Source organism: Phacochoerus africanus, chromosome 3, assembly GCF_016906955.1.
Source record: "Phacochoerus africanus isolate WHEZ1 chromosome 3, ROS_Pafr_v1, whole genome shotgun sequence".
Lineage (NCBI taxonomy): Eukaryota > Metazoa > Chordata > Mammalia > Artiodactyla > Suidae > Phacochoerus > Phacochoerus africanus.
This window is the reverse complement of record NC_062546.1, coordinates 199,200,061-199,220,224: the sequence shown is the minus strand read 5'-3', so window position 1 is coordinate 199,220,224 and position 20,164 is coordinate 199,200,061. Positions and strand designations below refer to the sequence as shown.

General features: G+C 49.5%; 1 protein-coding gene across 3 annotated transcripts in view; it reads right to left on the bottom strand.

Moving 5' to 3' along the window:
* Positions 1 to 3,109: 3,109 nt before the first annotated feature.
* Positions 3,110 to 20,164, bottom strand: part of ATG16L1 (autophagy related 16 like 1) — a 41,238-nt gene continuing 24,183 nt past the window's right edge. For all 3 annotated transcript variants that reach the window (XM_047773789.1, XM_047773790.1, XM_047773791.1), the window contains 8 exons: positions 18,289 to 18,359; positions 17,314 to 17,385; positions 7,799 to 7,919; positions 7,438 to 7,543; positions 5,671 to 5,820; positions 5,507 to 5,554; positions 4,599 to 4,700; positions 3,110 to 3,887 (listed from right to left, as the gene is read on the bottom strand). In XM_047773789.1, the coding sequence (XP_047629745.1) occupies positions 3,794 to 3,887; positions 4,599 to 4,700; positions 5,507 to 5,554; positions 5,671 to 5,820; positions 7,438 to 7,543; positions 7,799 to 7,919; positions 17,314 to 17,385; positions 18,289 to 18,359 (764 nt within the window). In that variant the 3' untranslated portion in view covers positions 3,110 to 3,793. The remainder of the gene's footprint in view (positions 3,888 to 4,598; positions 4,701 to 5,506; positions 5,555 to 5,670; positions 5,821 to 7,437; positions 7,544 to 7,798; positions 7,920 to 17,313; positions 17,386 to 18,288; positions 18,360 to 20,164) is intronic.

The following is a 20,164-nucleotide window of genomic DNA, read 5'->3' as shown; positions in this document are numbered from 1 at the left end:
CTATGCAAGTATGGATAGTTTACTTCACTCAAGATTTCCAAAGTATATTGGCTTGAAAACTTGGGGCTTCTAGAGAGTGGGCCTTATAGTAACACACAAGAGGAAAGACAGAGTGGGGTAAAGGGACCAGCACGGCCGGCTCATCCTCGTCCCTGAAGCGGGAGGTGGGCAGCTGAGGCCGCCAAACAGCTGCTTGCTTAGCAGGGAAGCTCTCCCCCTTTGTGAAATGGGCTACACTTCAGATCTGACAGAATTTGAGAGCTATAGCTTCCTTATAACTGCCCAAGGCATCTTATAAAAACAAAGTTTGTGGTTTCTGCAGGTCAGCAAGCAGTCTTGCACCAGCCTGTACTGCTGCCATTCCTCCGCCCAGGCGGTCAGCCTCAAGCCCGCATTTCAAAACGTCTGATTCCCCAGATCACAGCTGATCCTGGTGGGGCCGTGGACGGAAGACACCTGCCTACCTCGGTACTCTCCGAATCCGGGAACTTTCCAAAAAGATGCCACCAGGGCCTGAGTTGGCCCCTCCCCACTGAGAGCAGTTTCCTCCACTCACCCCAGTATCCACACAAAACTTCCTGTGTCAGGAGGTCAAAGACATTCTGGGGCTTGATAAGATTTGTAGGAGAAAAGCCAGTGTGTGGACAGCATGTGCTTTATAAGGCGCCCAACCTGATTCATCTTGCTGTTTGGGAAATGACCTAGGGAATACACAGCATCTTAAAAAAGTCTTTAGGAGTTCCCTGGTGGCTCAGGAGATTAAGGATCTGGAATTATCCCTGTTGTGGCCTGGGTTCAACCTCCGGCCCTTGGAACTCATAACATGCCACAGGTGCAGTCCCCCACCACCAAATGAATTATTAAAAAAATAAAAAGTCTTGCACGTTCTGGTTGTGACTCAGTGCTAACGAACCTGCCCACTATCCATGAGGACTCAGGTTCGATCCCTGGCCTCACTGGGTGGGTTAAGGATCTGGTGCTGCCATGAGCTGTGGGAGTAGGTCCACAGCTGTAGCTCCGATTAGTCCCCCTAATCTGGGAGCTTCCACCTGGCCTGGGTGTGGTCCTGAGAAGAAAAAAAATTTTAAAAAGTCTTTAAAACTCTCAGCTTAAGATATGCTAATGTCGAGATCAAAGCCCACAACACAGGGGAGCACGCCAGCTCTAGCCAGCTGGGATTCAGCAGGGAAATTAAACTCCCACACCCACCTCCCACCCTGAGCCGTGGAACCAGCAGCACTGGGGGAGGGTCAGGATGATCTGAGATGAGAACCTGAAGTGGCTGGAAGTAAATTCTGCCACACCATTAACCCAGCCACGGCAGTTGGGTGACCTCAACAGAGCTTCCGTGTAGACGGGTCTCAAACAGAAATATCTTTCTTTAAGGCAGAGAACAATCACACTTCCCTCCAAGGTCAAAGAAAACAAGACAATCAGAGGCCGCCACCATACCTGCTTCCAGGCCTTTTTTTTAACGATGACTGACCTCCTCGAAGGTCACAGCCACGGGCTCCTCTCCTTCGGCTTTCCGAGACTCTGGATCACGATGGAGTCCTGACGTAAGCTGCTGAGCTACTAGGTGGTTAAAGGACTGGACAGAGGTCCCCGTCGGGGGTGGTGGTGGTGGAACATTCCAGGGAGACACTCATTTGTTATGGCACAGAGCTGCCTCCTAGGGAGGAAGTCCAGGCCCATCAGCCACGAGGCCTGGGGGCCAGGAGACGCCTGCAGTTCACCATCAATCCCACAGACAATCGCCAGCGCGGGGACCTGGAGCCCGTCGTGCCCGCCTCAGCGTGGAACAGGCCACAGGGTGATGACATCAGCACACGGGCTCTCAGAGGACAGCTGCCGAAGTTCTGAGACCTTTTTCCACTTTCCATGAAGGTATGTAAGGGAGGTGGTGCTGGAAGGCTGATGTTTAGGTGCTGCTGACTTGTGCTTAAATGCGGAACAATAAAGACAGACACTGGGCAAGTGTCAGCCGTTTACAAATGAACGAGTGCCAGGAAAATGAGTGAAAGAAATAGCGTCTTGCCCTTAAGCATACAGAAGAGTAAAATAACTACCCAGAGGCATGGAGTTTGAAAAGTATATAACAGATTTTTTATTTACAATCAAGTTCTGTTGGGCAACGTAATTAAATAAATAAAAGATGTGCCCTGGCCTGTGAATTTCAACTCCCCTCAACACAAGTTCTCTGAACAGCAAAGGGAAAAGGGGAGACGAGGGCGGGGCAAGAGGGCAAACGGAGCCGCCCCACTGGGGCGGGGGCGGGGGCACTCTGGCCCTTGTAGCCACGACGGTCCAGAGAACAGGTGTGGAGGGAAAAAAAATAAAGTGCAAATGAGTAAGTGATAAAAACATTGGTGTTTCAGTCACTCAAGGAACTAAAATTTTATAAACAGGTAAGATGGTAAAGATAAATGTTTAAAAAAAAACAAAAACTAAAACAAAAACTGCCGCAGGCCAGGTCCCCCCACACCCCGGCCTTGCTCACAGCTCTCAGACGGCATTCGTTCTCCTGCTTCCTACGCTGAAGCACCGAGGGCAGGCGTATTGCACGTAGGCTTGGCAAAGGGGCAGCAGCCTGGCACCGGTGGCCCCAGGCTAATACATTCGAGGCCTTCTATCCCACATCACCCAGCACAGCTGGAAGGCCGTGACTCGCAGCTTTTGAGAGGACACGCCTACCTTCTAGGAGTTACAGGTGGATTCGGGAATATTCTTTAGCACACCCACTTCTGTGGAAAAGGGGGTTTGCACTTCTTCTCCTACCTACCCCTCCCCGCCCTTTGGGTCTTTTGTCTTTTCAGGGCCACACCCGGGGCATGTGGAGGCTCCCAGAGTAGGGGTCCAATCGGAGCTGTAGCTGACGGCCTATACCACAGCCACGGCCATGCTGAATCCAAGCTGCGTCTGTGAACTACATCACAGCTCATGGCAATGCCAGATCCTTAACTCACTGAGCGAGGCCATGGATCGAACCTGCAACCTCATGGTTCCCAGTCGGATTCGGTAACCACTGAGCCACAACGGGAACTCCCGCTTTTTTTTTAAAATAACAAATTGAGATTTCTTGACCAAAAAATAGATATATAGAATTAACTGTTTGGGGGGTGGCGGGGGGGGGGGGGAGTTTTGAAGAGGAGTTGCTTTCCAAGACTGGTTTAGGACAGCTCGGGACATTCCAGCCGTGATGGATGAGATCAGAATAAGGGCCTCCTAACAGACACAGCCCAGCAGGGAGGACCGCCATCCGCCGTGTCCGAAACAGGGCCAGCCCCTGTGGGCTGCCTGACGGCAGGGGAGCATCCCGTTTGGGTTTCTGTCAATCCAATGATGAAAGCCAGGTTCCCTGGGAAGACCACCCCGGGGTGACCGGACATGCATCAGGCCAGAGCTGACCCTGGAAGGACGGGGAGAGCGCAGGGGGAGAACCAACACCTGGGTGCGGGCACGTTTTGGCACTGCCGCCCCGGGAGGAAGCATCGGCGCCCGCGCTCGCCCCGCGAGGTACAGGAGATCAGAGCCAGTAGTGTTTCCCACCCGAGCCGGGCAAGGACAGGACCCCCTGCCGAGGGACCGCAGTGTCAGATTTTTTCAGTGTTACTCTTTTGGGTCATCAGAGACCTCAGCCATGACCCTCAGGTCACGGGCCGCCCACCGGGCCCCGCGGCTCGCGCTCTCCTCTGGGGTCACAGCCGCCCCCACCATGCCACCTGCCGGGATAGCGCCGTGGGGCCCTCGTGCTTTTCCAGCTCCGGATCCACTCTCTCCTGAGGAGGCGCCGTCAGTAGTCGGACCACAGCACAGCTTTGCTTCCTTTGTCCACACTGGCGACGTGGGCGCCGGAGGGGGACCAGGCCACCGCGTTGATGGGCGAGCTTCGAAGGGAGAGGTCGGAATGCGGGTGAGACCTCAGCGGGCCAGCAGCAGGCGCCTCGCCACCAGGAAGCCGCGCTTCCCGACACCCGTTTCCCTGGCCGCTGGGGCTCCCGCTCATGGGCGGCCCTCAGGGCAAAAGGACGTGGAGGAAGCCCACCCTGACGGCAGCAGGCAGTTCTGGGACAAGAGGAGCCAGGCCTCGTCAGGTGCACCCTGTGGGAGTGGCTCTGAGGGACTCAAGCAAGAGGGACCCACAGGCTCAGACAGCAGCCGCGAGGGCGGCATGGGGGCCACTGGGTCTGTGGTCTACGCGCAGCTGGGCTTGGGGGACAGAACACAGCTAAGAGGAAAGGGGAGCCTGGGGGAAGACAGAGAGGACAGGAGGCAGTGTTCCCCGGCAGTCACTCTTCTGAGGAAAGGGATCCCAGGGGAGAAGGGGAGGCGGAGAGCAGGGGCCGTCTGAGGAAAGAGCCAGACCCTTCTCCAGCGGCGGCCGATCCAAGGCTCTAGGGGCCCGGTCTGTGCTACAGACAAGCAGAGCGCTGCTGTCTGCCGTCCGGTGCGAAGGGCCCTGCTTCTCTCCACTGGCCTAGCACACAGCAGAGCTCGCGAGCCGACGCTGCCCCCAGCGGGTGGGCTAGGGTCCACGCCCCAGGAGGAAGTCACAGGCCTGCTCACACCCTCAGAGGGGCTGACAGCACGCATCTCACCTGTGATGCTTTGAAAGGACCTTCTCCACCTTCCCGGAGAGCACACTCCAGATGTAGAGAGAGCCCTCGGCCGAGCCCGCTGCCACGTAACTGCCATCAGGGCTGGAGGGACACACAAGACAAGAAATGGCGCTCGCCGTCCAGCCCAGGACCTCTCCCCAGGAAGTCACGCTCACTCTTCATCTGTGAGTCACACAGGAGCAGTCTGTGTGCCCAGAAACCAGAAGATACGATTCACAACTGATCTGGCCAAAGACGCGTCTCCCTGTCACCTCGGCCTCACCAGCTAGTGAAGACAGATGCCACCACATTACTTCTTGGGGGCCTAAGCCCCAGGCCTTCTCTTAGGCTCTAACACAGCACACTGGGAGGTCAGCGTCAAGCTCCGAGTGGTTTCTCGGAGCTGATGCTCTCGGAGACGTGGCTCAGCGAGAGCAGGAAAGGACGGGCGCATCCGTGATGGAGAAGCTTCTCCACAACCCCGGAACTGGCCACGGCAGTGTATTCAGGAGAACCGCCACGCACGGAAGACGCGAGGACCAGGAGGGGAGACGGCCGCTGTCCAGAGCGCCTGCTCTGCTCTGTTCCAGGGCACTCTCCCCACCTTTCTCTCAAAAGAGCTCTTAGGTCAGTGAGTAAAGACAGGGGAAGCAGATGTACCAGAACGAGCCCACTAGCGACCATCAGCTTTTGGAAGGGGACCCCTTTACAGGCCCTCAGAAGGGGGCACCAGAAAGGAAGGGGTGGGACTCCAGGACTGAACGTGCAGGTCCACTGCTGGACATTGCTCGTGCTGAGACACTGCACAAGCCGAGCTCATCCCCCAAGGGGAAGCTGGCCGAATGCTAACCTTGGCCATGAGCCGTGCTGGAGGTGGGGTGGGGGTAGAGCGGGGGAGCGTCACTAACCTGAACACGACCCTCGTCCAATCGGAGCCGCACTTGAAGCCAGGTGCGCTGAAACGAACATGGCACACCATGACCGCGAGAGCCCTCGGCACCCCAGCCTCCTCCCAGCACCCAGCAAACCAGCGAGACCTGCGCGAGACCCGCTCCAGAAGGTCTTCGGGTACCTGAACGTCTGCCTGACGGCATTAATTCGAAGGTCAATAATTTTTAGCAGGTCATCACGAGAGCAGCTGAGGAGTTCAGTTCTTTCTGGGTTTAAATCCAGGGCAGTAATCTTTCCCAAGAGCTCCATCTCTCGGACGATGCTCTCTGATCTACAGATAAGACGGGAAGTCTGAGAAAGCGCAACGCAGAGAGGTCAGAACTATTCCATCCATTCCAACCAGGATGCCAGGCCATGGAGAAGAGCAATCCAACGAGGATGCAGGATCCTCGGGGGCAGTGAAAGCCCTCCCAGCCCCACACAGACAACCTCGTGACTGCTCTTACTCCCCATCAATTAATTATTCTATGAGTAGTTCTGAGCCTTCAGACCCTGAACTTTGGCAAGAAGTTATTTCCTTGCCCATTTCCGGAATGACATGGGGACGCCCTACAACCCCATCTTCTTCCTTCTACTCCCCTAGTTCTCCTCTGGCTGCAGCGCCTACCCCGCCCTGGTCTGTGAACAGCAGTCCTGGGCTCAGCCCTGATGCTGACTCAAACGAGGCAGGTGACAATCACTCTGCAGTCATTCTGTCGTCAGCTTTCAATGCGATGACTTCCCAGCCCAAACCACAACCAAGTAAGAATTTATCTTATTGATGCTGCCTCACTTCCACGGAACGTGGGGTCTCCACCTGTCCAATTGGGGGTGAACCAGGAGGAGCCTTCTAAAATTCCACAGTTCAGCTAACCAGTAACCCACAACTAATCACCAACCACCTCCCTCCTAACCAACCAGGATCATCTTAATGGGACCCCTGCTCCTTCTATCCCCCCCCGACCCCCCGACTCCCAATTCTGGCCATGCCTCCGTGGGCTGCGTCCTAAGCGCAGCCCTCCTGCTGCTTTTCACTGCTGCTCCGATCAATCCATTCCCATGGGACGACTTCTCATTTTCGCTCCTATCCAACCTCTCAACAATTGTTTTCCAAGTGTCTATCAGAAACCCCAAACGTTGCCCTTTTCTGAACTCGCCCACTGCACCCTCTTCCTAAATCCGTCACGTATTCTCCATCGTGCTTTACCTCTCCCCGTCCTCCCCTCCACGTCCAACCTGCAACCAGCCCTGCCCTCACTCCCCCTTGAAGCAATTCCCACCTTACACCCGCCTCTACTGCTTTGAGTTCAGATCCTCATCAACGCTTTACTGGTCTCGCTGGTCCCCCCAAACTGTAAAATTGTCACCAACATAACCTACCAGCCTCTCCTGGAGCAACCCTTTGCTAAGCGCCCAATGGCTTTTAGGATCTGGTCATTCACAAAGGGCCTCTAAAGCGTGTGGCCATCGGATCCCCTCTCCTCTGCCCCCATCTCCTCGCCCTGCCAGGCTGCCCGGTTCTGGTCTGGGATGTCTTCCAGTGGCTCCTCTGCCATGGAAACCTCCTCACTTCTCAAGACTCATCTTGAGATGGTCTCGAAAGTCCCTGGACAAGGCCACCTGGCCCCGCTTCGGCACCTGCGTGTCCGCTTTCCCGACTGCACCTGCAGCTACCTGACAATCTCCTTCTTCACCTGTTTACCCAGCAGCTGGCCAAGTGACTACCAGGCACGCAGGCCACGCCCACGGGTGACGTCCCCTTCACGGTAATGAATATCACACTGGAGAGATAATGTGTACTGGAGCTCAGTTCTGGGATTTTGAAAACACACCCCATACACAAAACCTCACAGTTCTGGCATGTACAGACCCTCTCATCTGCCTCCCCACCAAGTTCCTGGTGTTATACCGGATGTCCCAGAAACGGATTTTCTTGTCGAAGTGTCCACTCATTACACACTGCTCTGTGCAGACAATGTCATTGCAGCTGGAGCCCGCAAATACCGTCTTTATGCCTGAAAGAAAATTGAACAGGGGCATCGAGCAGGGCCCCTTGGCAGCTGTGCACCTGACACCGCTGCCCCCTCCCCCCATTTACTTAAATGAAGCCTCTAACAGGACCAACCATCACCCCATCAGTGCCACTCAATATGCGACTGGACTTGAAATTCAAACTGTCCCACACTCAGTGCAGCTTTTAGTGCAGAAAGAAACACCTCCACAGTTAACGTCTAACTGTGCATAGACACAGAGAGAATGAATTTCCTCACAGACTTTGCTGCGTAGATCCCAGAGTTTGAGGGTCCGGTCATGACTTCCAGAAACGATACGCGCGTTGTCCAACAGGAACTTGGCAGAGAGCACTTTGCCGCTGTGCCCCGTGAGCGTGTGCTAGGAGAGAGAACAGCCAGGGTGAGCCTTGGGGCACCACGCTGCCAGAGTCAGCGGCAAGCTGCCAGGGAGCCAGCTTCTCCCAACACCCTGAGGTCTGGGCGGAACACTTAAAGACAGAAGGATGAGGAGCTCAGGGAAAGACCCAGAAAGCCTATCTTTGGGTGGTGCCCACAGGTGAGGTATCAGGAGGAAGAAGATAAATCTCCCACCACAAATAAAACTTTAAATATATATATATATAATTTTATATATATAGGAAAAATCCACCACCCCTCGTACAAACTTCACATGGCCACATCCTCAACAAAAGACAGGACAGGCGGTGGAGCTGCACAGAGACAGTTTCCTACAGACGACACCCAGACGGCCAGGAGACACAGGAAAGAACGGGCCGCATCACCAAGCATCAGGGAGGTGCAAATCAGAACCACAAAGACACGATCACCGCGCACCTGTCAGAAAGGCTCTTGCGGAAGAGACAAGAGATAACAAGTGCTGGTGAGGATGTGCCGAAAAGGGAAGCCTCGGTACTGTTGGCAGAAACCCAAAGGAAACTGCTGTGGCCACTAGAGAAAACCACAGGAAGCGTCCACAAAAAATTAAAAATGGAAACCCCATATGATCCAGCAATTCTGCTTCGGGCTATTTTCCCAAAGAAAACAAAACCACTAATTTGAAAAGATATATGCGCCCCTATTTTCACTGCAGCGTTAACCAGAACAGCCAAGATGTGGAAGCAACCTAACAGGCAAATGGATAAAGACATGGTAAATACACACAAGGGAACGTCACTCCGCTATAAAAGAGTGAAGCCTTGCCGTCTGTGACAACATGGATGAACCTGGAGGCTGTTACACTAAGTGAAACAAGTTAGATAAAGACAATACCAGGAGTTCCCGTTGTGGCTCAGCGGTTAATGAACCTGACTGGTATCCATGAGGAAGCAGGTTCGATCCCTGGGCTAGCCTGATAACTTAAAGGATCCGGCATTGCCATGAGCTGTGGTGTAGGCTGGCAGCTGCAGCTCCAATTCGACCCCTAGTCTGGGAACTTCCTTATGCCACAGGTGTCGCCCTAAAACTAACAAAGGACAAATACCATTATGACTTTACTTATACATGGAATTAAAAAGAAATTAACATCTTACAAGACAGAAGCAGACTTTTAGATACAGAGAACAGACTAAGAGGCACAAACTTCCAGGTACAAAATAAGTCATGAGATGTACAGCATGGGAAATACAGTCAATAATACTGTAGGAGTTCCCGTCGTGATGCAGTGGTTAACGAATCCGACTAGGAACCATGAGGTTGCGGGTTCGATCCCTGGCTTGCTCAGTAGGTTAAGGATCCAGCGTTGCCATGAGCTGTGGTGTAGGCCAGCAGCTACAGCTCCGATTCGACCCCTAGCCTGGGAACCTCCATGTGCCATGGGAGCGGCTCAAGAAATGGCAAAAATAATAATAATAATAATAATACTGTAATAACTTCGGCAACAAATGATAAATAAATTTAGATTCACCATCTATATTTATTTATTTTTGCTTTTTTTCCTAAGGGCCACACCTGCAGCATAGGAAGGCTCCCAGGCTAGGGGTCCAATTAGAACTGCAGCTGCCAGCCTACACCACAGCCACAGCCACAGCCACTTGGGATCCGAGCCACATCTGCAACCCACACCACAGCTCACGGCAACGCTGGATCCTTAACCCACTGAGTGAGGCCAAGGATACTAGTTGGGTTACTAGTCAGATTACCACTGAGCCACAACGAGAATTCCTCATCAGGACTCTCTGAGTAAACGATTAAAACTCCTAGGGGGGTTTCAATCAGGTCTCAGCTTGAAATGTCACATCATAACCAAGATATCAGCATTCCCAACAATCAAATCTCTTCGCGATGAGCTGTGGGATGCCCGCATGGCATCTTCCCTGGCTGCCAGGCACACAGGACCAGGTCACCTGCCGTTCCCACCATAGCACCAGGGCAGCCCACTGGGAGGGAGGCGGCTGGGGAGGGACCCGGGCAGTCAGCCCCTCACCGACTTTTCAACAGGATCAACATACTTATGAGAGCAAACCTCAAAGGCTCACAAAGTATTCATTAATATTTTCTTTCTGATTAAAATAAAACCTTTAAAAGACGCTCTGCTAACTCATTGGGTTTCAACCTGGACTCCCGAAGCACAGTTCAGAGTGAACGCTTCAGAAAGCAACCTTTCCTTTCTCTCAGCGAACAGCTCCATTTCAATTCAGGAAGAGAAACCTCCAGGCCACAGGCACTTCCCTTTCAGAAGAAGAAGTCGGCATGGATTCCAAGACTCCTTTCTCTCACATTTAAACATCTCTCAAACTGGAACAGCATCTTACAGTTGCTGCCAGCCAGGTGGCAGCTGTGCTGTACGTGTGTGAAAACTTACCACACGGATTAAGAGAGTTCCAGCAACAAAGCTTCTGTTGAATACAGGACAGGAATAATGCTCAGTATACCTCCTCCAATCTGTACAAACCATGCGGAGAGGTACTTCTCACCCTATGTGAGCTTAGTGAAAAAAAAACCTATTCATCCAAAAGTTAAAGCTTTGTGGACACGCACTGTCTCCTTTCTATTCAAGGAAGAGTGCCTCTCTCAGGTACAGAGAGGAAAAGACATAGCTCGAAAGCGGGCTGTGCAAATGCACTCGTTTTGTTTGCTCTAAATGTATATACTATTTTCATGTATTTCCTGCGAAAATATCCCTACCAACTCATCCCTGTACTTTTAGCTTTATAACAGTAGCGGTTTTTCCTGAGACAGCTGAAAATACACAGGCTCTGGGGCCGCAGAGCTTGGCCCGAGCACCCTGAGTCTCTAACGTCTGCGGAAGACCACCTCCCTCACGCCGTTAAGCAAGGTGGCCTGTGCACAAAGCCCCGAGGCACAGGGGCGACAGCATTCACTCCCTTCCTTCCTACACCTGCCTTGAGAGTCCTCATAACTGCTTGCTAATAGCTAAGCAATCTTCAAGCAATGAGATTACCATTTAACTGAAACGTCCTTGGCTGAAAAGACACCTAGAACACTTCAAAAGTTTCATGATCACACATGATGCTGCAATGAGTAGCTATGACTTATTTCCTGGGATTAAACTGTTGGATTCATGGAATAAAGTTAAAAAAAAAAAGTACGTATTTTCTGGTGCTTTGCATACGTTAGCTTGCTTTTAAAAGGCTGGATTCCTGGGAGTTCCCATCGTGGCTCAGTGGTTAACGAATCTGACTAGGAACCGTGAGGTTGTGGGTTCAATCCTTGGCCTTGCTTGGTGGGTTAAGGATCCGGAGTTGCTGTGAGCTGTGGTGTGGGTTGCAGACATGGCTCAGATCCCACGATGCTGTGGCTCTGGCATAGGCCAGTGGCTACGGCTCCGACTGGACCCCTAGCCTGGGAACCTCCATATGCCACGGGAGCAGCCCTAGAAAAGACAAAAATAAATAAATAAATAAATAAGTAACAAGTCTGGATTCCTAATTATCTTGTTCTTGATGGAAACCCAGCCAGACCTGCCCAAGGCTGACTGCTTTCATCTCCATGTGCTTAAAATGGTATGGAATTTAGCCTCTTGTAAGCATTCACTTTTATCACTTAAAAATGGATCTCTAGGAGTTCACGCTGTGGCGAAGCAGAAACGAATCTAATTAGTATCCATGAGGATGCGGGTTTGATCCCTGGCCCCGCTCAGTGGGTCGGGGATCCGGCACTGCAGTGAGATGTGGTGTAGGTCGCAGAGGCGGCTCAGATCCCATGTTGCTGTGGCTGTGGTGTAGGCCGGCAGCTGTAGCTCCGATTCCACCTCTAGCCTGGGAACCTCCATATGCCATGGGGGTGGCCCTACAAAAAAAAAGAATCTCTAGGTTACTTTAAGTGGATCAAATTTATCTAAAATTCTTTTACACATTCAGTGTTTTTGTTACTTATTCTTAATATTTAATTTCTATTTAATTAAAGAATAAACTATTTTAAGGTTAAGGTTTAAATCTCCCTCTTTTAAACAAGGGCTCACATGCGACGGGGTGTGGGTTCTAGGGCCACAGCAGCCCGAGTCTCCGAACGGAGGAGGCTTAGCACGCTCTCCTCCCAGGCCTCTGCGCAAGCTCCCCGGGGCCGTCCACTGTGCGGGCAGGTACCTTTAACACCAACCAAAGACGACTGACCTCGGAAAAGTCCAGAACTTGAAGAGGGGGTTTCTGAAATAAAAACCATCATCCAAAGCGGGTCCCCCCTGAGGAGAAGTGAGAGGGGCGGGTTCTTTAACCCAGTTCCTCAGTTTTGCACTGATCTTTCACATTTTTAAGGGAGTTGAAAACACCCTGCATTGAAAGGAGTCCTCGGGAACACAGGCTGTCTCTGGGACGGCTTTACTAAAAGGACTTTGAGAGCAGCACCCGACCAGCAGCTCCTGCATTCCGGTCTCCCAGACACCACCCCCTCAGCATATGCGCTACGGAGACAGCGACCAGGGCGTGGATCTTGGGTTTCAGACCACGGATGTCCATTCCTGTCCCCCAATGTCCTCTGTAAAGCAGGGTCCAGGGAGGAGCGAGAGCCTCCTAGACAGGGAGCCTACTCACTTCCTGGACCCTGGTGAGGGTTTCATGCTGTTTCTGTGGGTGTGGAGAACCTATTTAAAAAGGCCCCCTATCTCCTTCGCACATTTACCGAGTGTGTGAACACAGCTGTAAGGAGACCAGAGGCCCTGCTAGTCCAGTAAAGGGGGCTGCTCCCGGCACTGGCCCCTCCAGCTTGAGCCAGGGCTGTAGCATCCTCTCCAAGGAAACAGGCCACCCTGTGAACCACTGCACTTGAAAAAAGTTCCTAGGAGGAGTTCCTGCTGTGGCACAGCAGAAACGAGTCTGACTAGGAACCATGAGGTTGCGGGTTTGATCCCTGGCCTCGCTGAGTGGGTTAAGCATCCAGCGTTGCTGTGATCTATACAGATAGCAGACGTGGCTCGGAACCTGCGTTGCTGTGGCTGTGGTGTAGGCTGGCGGCTACAGCTCCGATTTGACCCCTAGCCTGGGGACCTCCATATGCCTCGGGAGTGGCCCTAGAAAAGGCAAAAAGGCAAAAGGCAAAACAAAAAAGAAAAAGAAAAAAGTGACTAATGTTATGAACTGCCATGCAGGTCTCGCTCTGCCTCCAGGTCTTGTTATTTCATGCATCCAAGCTGACCCTCGCCTGTTCAGGATTCTAGCAATTAAAAAATATCATCCTGCACTCCTCAACTGTTTGCTTTTCTCCTCTAAAGGCCTAAGATGTAAGGAAGGCTCTTCACTAATTAGACAGCTGTGCTGAATCTCAGTCTAGAATAATCCAGGACAACTGAACCCAGGAAAGAGCACGGGCCTCGATTCAAATCCTCATCTTTGTATTTGTTAGCTCTGTTGCCGGAGGCACTTTCCTGGGCTTGTCTCACCTCGGCTGCCTCATCTACCCACCGCAGGTGGATCCAAGGATGAAAGCAGGAGTGAACACAACATACCTCACGACCGAGCCTAACTCCCAGAACCACTCCGGTAAAGACCCTGTCTTTACGCAATTAGTGACCACGGACGTGTTCAACCCTGTCTTAAACTCTGCGGAAGAGCTGATGGTCCACTGGAGAAGGCATGCCACAGGATGGACGGCAGCTCTGCCAGGAGAACAGGCCAGGCCACCTCTTCCGGGCGCAGGGTGTGGGACCGCAGGACTTCGTCTGAAAACTTGCTCAAGCATCTGAACAGATGTGAAGTGCTGCTTGAGAGGAGTCCGGCTCCCTGTTCCTTCTTTCCGACAAGCACACAAGGCAGGCCCTTCAGCTCTCATAAAAGAACATAATCCTTGTCATTGTCACACCTCATGCTTTGCACGTAGAGACGTAGAGGCCTGGATCCTTTCAACTAAGAATAAAGAAAGATCCCCCCCACAGCTATGGTCAACTCCTCTTGACAAAGGAGGCAAGAATTGACAATGGGGAAGTCAGTCTCCTCAGCAAGCGGTGCTGGGAAAGCTGGGCAGGTGCCTGTGAATCAATGAAGTTAGAGTGTCCCTCACACCACACACAAATACACCCAACATGCCTTAAAGACTTAACTCCTAGAAGGGAGCATCGGCAAAACATTCTCTGACAGAAATCACTGCGGTATTTTCTCAGGCTAGGGTCCCAAGGCAAAGGAAGTAAAGCAAAAACCTCATCAAAGTTACAAGCTTTTGCAGGCCAAGGAAACCATAAACAAAATGAAAAGACAACCTACGGACTAGGAAAAAAATATTTGCAAATGATGTGACTGACAGGTGCTTAAGTTCCAAAATATACAAACAAACAGCTCATGCAGCTGGAAAAAAAGAAAAGGTCAGAAGACCTAAACTGATATTTCTCCAAAGACGACACAGAGACGGCCAATCTACACATGAAAAGATGTTCAACACTGCTAATTAGAGAAACGCAAATCGAAACTACAAGGTACGACCTCACACTGGTCAGAGTGGCCATCACTAAAAAGCCTACAGGGTGATCCCATGGTGGCTCAGTGGGTTACGATCCCATGAGGATGTGGGTTCGATCCCTGGTCTCACTCAGTGGGTTAAGGCTCTGATGTTGCCATGAGCTGTGTTGCAGGTTGCAGATGTGGCTTGGATCCCATGTGGCTGTGGCCAGCAGCTGCAGCTCCATCTGGACCCCTAATAACCTGGGAACTTCCATATGCTGCAGGTGTGGCCCTAAAAAGCAAAAAAAAAAAAAAAAAAAAGTCTACAAATAACAACTACTGGAAAAGAAGTGGAAAAAGGGAATCCTCCTACACTGCTGGTATGAATGTAAATTGGTATAACCACTATAGAAAACAGTAGGGAGGTTCCTTTAAAAACTAAAAATAGAGCTACCATATGATCTAGTCCTGGGTATGTACCCAGAGAAACCTCTAATTGAAAAGATCCATGCACCCCGATGTTCACAGCAGCACCATTTACAATAGCCAAGACCCAGAAGCAATCTAAACGTTTATCAATCGACGAATGGATCAAGAAGATGTAGGCAATGGAATACTACTCTGCCATAAAAAAGAATGCCATTTTCAGAGTTCCCATCATGGCACAGCAGTAACGAATCCGACTAGGAACCATGAGGTTGCGGGTTTGATCCCTGGCCTCGCTCAGTGGGTTAAGGATCTGGCATTGCCATGAGCTGTGGTGTAGGTGGCAGACAAAGCTCAGATCCTGCGTTGCTGTGGCTCTGGTGTAGGCCGGTGGCTGTAGCTCCAATTGGACTCTTAGCCTGGGAACCTCCATAGGCCACGAGTGCGGCCCTCAAAAGACAGAAAAAAAAAAAAAAAAAAAAGAATGCCATTTTCAACAATATGGATGGACCTAGAGATTATCATACTAGGTGAAGTAAATTAAAGATAAATACCATATGATACCACCTATATGTGGAATCTAAAATATGACACAAATGAACTTATATACAAAAGAGTCTCACAGACACAGAAAACAAACTTATGGTTACCAAAGGGGAAAGGAGGTGGGGAGGGATAAATCAGGAGCTCAGGAGTAGCAGATGCAATCTATAGAACGGATATTTATAGAGAATGGATAAACAAGGTCCCACCACATAGCACAGGGCATTATGTTCAATGTCCTGTAATAAACCATAACGGAAAAGAATATGATAAATATGTGTATATATAACTGAATCACTTTGTTGTGCGCCGGAAACTAAAACAACCTTGCAATCAACTACACAATCAGGAAAAAAAAATTAGCACCCTTTAAATATTAGCTAGCATCTAATACCGGCAATTTTCCATCCAGCTCATCAGACTATAGGAAACTACCTATGGACCATCCTCCTACAGCTCCCCACCTCCCTGTAGATTTATCTTTATGTTACCTTTAGATTTATCTTTAGAAGGTTCACCCTGGCATCATGACCTCTGTTCTTCATGTGGGTTGACACACAAGCTTGTGTCAAGCTTTTTTGGGGGGTAAAAGGCCCATCAATGTCAAGTAAATCCTCCACTTAATCTTTCAGTAGCTTTTATTTAATGAGCTTATGCGAAGGTTGCTTCAAGCTTAAGGAGAAAAACACGTCTCCAAACTAAGCTATGTCTTCTATGAGAAAAAAAGCGACACAGCCATCAACGTTCTGTCTTTGTCTTGGAGTCCAAAGGCAAGTTTGGGCTCAGGAGTACATCTGTTCAACATCCGACCCCACTGTTCTCCCTCCCCCAGTCACCTGCCTCCTGGCTCTGTTTCAGAGTTGTTTTCTCTCTCTCATAAGTGCATCCGATATATGTACTTCTATATCCTGCTTCCCAGCTCTACTCTGTGAAGTAATTAAGACTTCGGGTCCTTCACAGAGAAGAGACTTGGGGTTGCCAGGGGGAGAGGGCAGGGAGTGGAATGGACCCGGAGTCTGAGGTTAGTAGATGCAAACCAGTACATTTAGAATAGATAGGCAATGAGCCCCTATTGTATAGCACAGGGAACTAGATCCACTCTCTTGGGAGAGACCATCACAGAAGGTAAGAAAAGGAATGTCTGCACACGTATGACTGGATTATCACTATTACGTTTTCTTTTTAGGGCTGCACCTGCAGCATATGGAGGTTCCCAGGCTAGGGGTCAAATCAGAGCTGCAGCTGCCGGCCTATACACAGCCATAGCAACACCAGATCGGAGCTATGCCTGCAACCTACACCACAGTTCACCACAATGCTGGATTCTTAATCCACTTAGTGGGGCCAGGGATAGGACCCGAGCCCTCATGAATACCAGTAGGGTTCGTTACCACTGAGCCACAACAGGAACTCCATGACTGGGTCCCTTTGCTGTACAGCAGAAATTGGCACAACATTGTAAATCAACTACACTTTAATAATAAATAAATAAATATAAAAAAAGACTTGGGGTCTTTAAGAAGACACAACTTATATGCTGGAGCTGAAATAGCTAAAGTTAAGCTAAAACTGACACCTACCAAAAATATTTAGTTCTTATAACAGGTAAAGTCTATTTTTCATGGAAGTGTGATGGTTTCCTACTGCAAATATTTTCCAATCAAATTATGTACAAAGTGAGTGTCCAGTGGAAACATGATTTTTCCCTAGGAGGAAATGAAAGAGCAGGGAGAAATCAAGTTTCATTTTCCGGAGAACACACAACTCCCCTAATAAATCAATATGCCGTCTCCTACACTTTGTGACTGATAACCAACCACATGAACAGAGATGACACTAACTTTCTTTCTGGTCGTTCCTGAGAAATGCGCAAGTTCCACGCCAGGGACTAAACCCACGCCACAGCAGCGACAGTGTCAGATCCTGAACCTACTGTGTCACAAGGGAACTCCAACACTAACTTTCTTAACTGGGACTTACCCGTAACCGATAGTCATCCACAGTCCAGATTCGGCTTGCAAAATCATTTGAAGCTGCTAAGAGGTAAGATCCCTGCAGGGATAAAAGAGAGAAGAACTCTTAGGCAAAACAGGAAAATTCAGTTCACACGATACAAATTCCCCAATAATCAAATCCAAGAAGGTCTAGATGCCCAGCACTATACACCTGAATACCAACAGTTAGAACCAGTATTCCGTCCATTTGTCAATCCTGCCAAGTTCAGAGCCTTCTAAGCATGCTCGATCTCACCTGAATGTTGCAGATACCCCCCAGCTCGAGATGGAACTCATCCTCCTGTGCTCAAACATGCCTTCTGTAACCGCAAGCACTCACTCTCGACACTCCCAGCCTCATCTCCCAACTGTCCCTCGGCCTTGGACCTGCTTCTCTCTGACACAGTCGCTAGAATCCCCCTCTCCGTGGGCACTGTCTTGGCCCAACCGGGGGGCCTTGATCACGTCTGCAGGGATGCCGACCGGCTGGGTCACCAGGACGCAGACCTGTCTCCCTTAGCCAGTCTTCAACATGCTCAAGATCAGCACAGAATTTATAATCTACCTGCATTCTTCTCAATACTGATTTAAGACAGAAAACAGTAGAGAAAGCAGAGACTTTTTTTTTTTTTTTTGGTCTTTTTAGGGCTGCACCCTCGGCATATGGAAGTTCCTAGGCTAGGGGTCAAATCAGAGCTACAGCTGCCGGCCTACAACACAGTCACAGCAACACCGGATCCAACCCGCGTCTGCAACTTACACCACAGCTCACGGCAACGCTGGGTTCTTAAGCCACTGAGCAAGGACAGGAATCTAACCTGCGTTCACATGGACGCTAGTCAGATTTGTTACGCTGAGCCACGACGGGAACTCCCCAGATATGTTATTTTTGAACTTCAAGGTAGTGATGTCTTAAATTGTTTCTAAAAACCTAACGTCACCCATTTCTACAGATACTTACGGCACTATCGAATTCAATGCTTGTAATTCCTGCATTACTGCCAGAGAGGGAACCTTTGAACTCACATTTGTCTGCATAAAAACAAATATTAGGAAAGGAAGGTGCTTTATTTATTTTTTTTTAAAAGGCATATTAAAGCCAACATATAAATTAAAAAGAAGCACTTGAAATACAATGGAAGCAAATTATATGTTCAAAACAGCTGCTTTCCCAAATCTTTACAGAATCAAGTAACAGGACTAACTGGATAATGAGACCAAAATACATGGCTGGTCAGGTCTAGGAACAGAGAGTCTAAGTGGATGCAAAGCTCAGCATATGGGTTCTTAAGCTGTTCTTTAAGAAATGTAGGGACTTTAAGTCCCTTTACAAAAGCTAAGTGCAAAAATTTAAAAACATGTCAATTGATCTAGAGGCCAAGTTTTAGTTCTTCCTTAGTAAAATTTTCTAATTTACATACATACTTTGGTTTTGATCAGCATTTTTTCTTTTTACGGCTGCACCCACAGCCTGTGGAAGTTCCCAAGCCAGGGACTGAATCAGAGCTGCGGCTGCCTAGGCCACAGCAATACCGTATCCTAGCCAGATCCTTCCTTAACCCACTGATTGAGGGCAGGGATCAAACCCACATCCTCAGAGACACTATGTGGGGTTCTTAACCTGCTGAGCCACAATGGGAACTCCAACAGTCACTCTGATAGAAACGGACCATTAAAATTTCAGAACCCAAGGTATAAAAAGATCTTGCTGTATAGCACAGGGAACTATAGCTAGTTACTTGCGATGGAGCATGATGGAGAATAATGTGAGAAAAAGGATGTGAGAGAGAGAGTGTGTGTGTGTGTGTGTGTGTGTATGTGTGTGTGTGTGACTGGGTCACTTTGCTGTACAGCAGAAACTGACAGTATACTGCAAATCAACTATAATAGCAAAAATAAAAATCTTTAAATTAAAAAAATAAAAAAGAAATCTGCTGTATATAGCACAGGGAAATCTACTCGGTATTCTGTGATAACCTGTATTGGAATGAGTATGTGGATGTATGTAACTGAATCACTTTTCTGTACAGAAGAAATTAATACATTTAAATCAACTAGATTTCAATTTAAAAAATTAAAAAAAATGAATTTTTATTTGCAGTTATGCATAACCAGCTAGTCACTAGAATGCCAGTAAAGCTAGTGCGGAGTCTGGGGAATTTATCTGCTCATGCCCTCCACGTGAACCCAAGACTCTGGCACTCCTACTGCCTGCCAGGCCGCCCCCTTCACCAACAGGCCCAGCCAGGCAGGCACCCTGGGCTCTGCTTTTGGACAGCTTTGACCACCGAGCCAAGGAAACTTTAATGATGAGCCTGCAAGTCTCAACGACGTGATTCAGCTCCTTTTTTTAAAGGGAGCTTACGGATGACCTCTATGAAAAAGCTAGGAAAACAATTAGGGAACGGTTCGACCTCAATTCCGAAATGCGGAGCAGAGACTGGTACACACTTCAGTGACTACTCTCTTCTCTTCGGGTTTCTAAGTGGTAATAGTAACGTTATCAATGCTGGTTGGAAGCGGTCCAACTCTGTGGATGAACTCCTCCTCTGAATTTATTTGCAAGGCACATGTAAGGCCTTTTCCTGGATCCTAGCTTTCATTAGATTTTCACGAGCCAAAAGACGGCCAACGCCCACTAATTAAGGACTTCTTTAGATAAGGTCTATTCAGACAAAAATATTGTTACAAATTCTAAAAAATATCTGTCTTATTCCCCAAACAGTGGTCTTTTTGTCAGGTGACACCATGCTAAAGTCTAGGAAATGATCAATTAGTAATATTCTGCACAAGAGACTGCTCTCTCGGGGTGCAGTGGGTTAAGGATCCACTGTAGT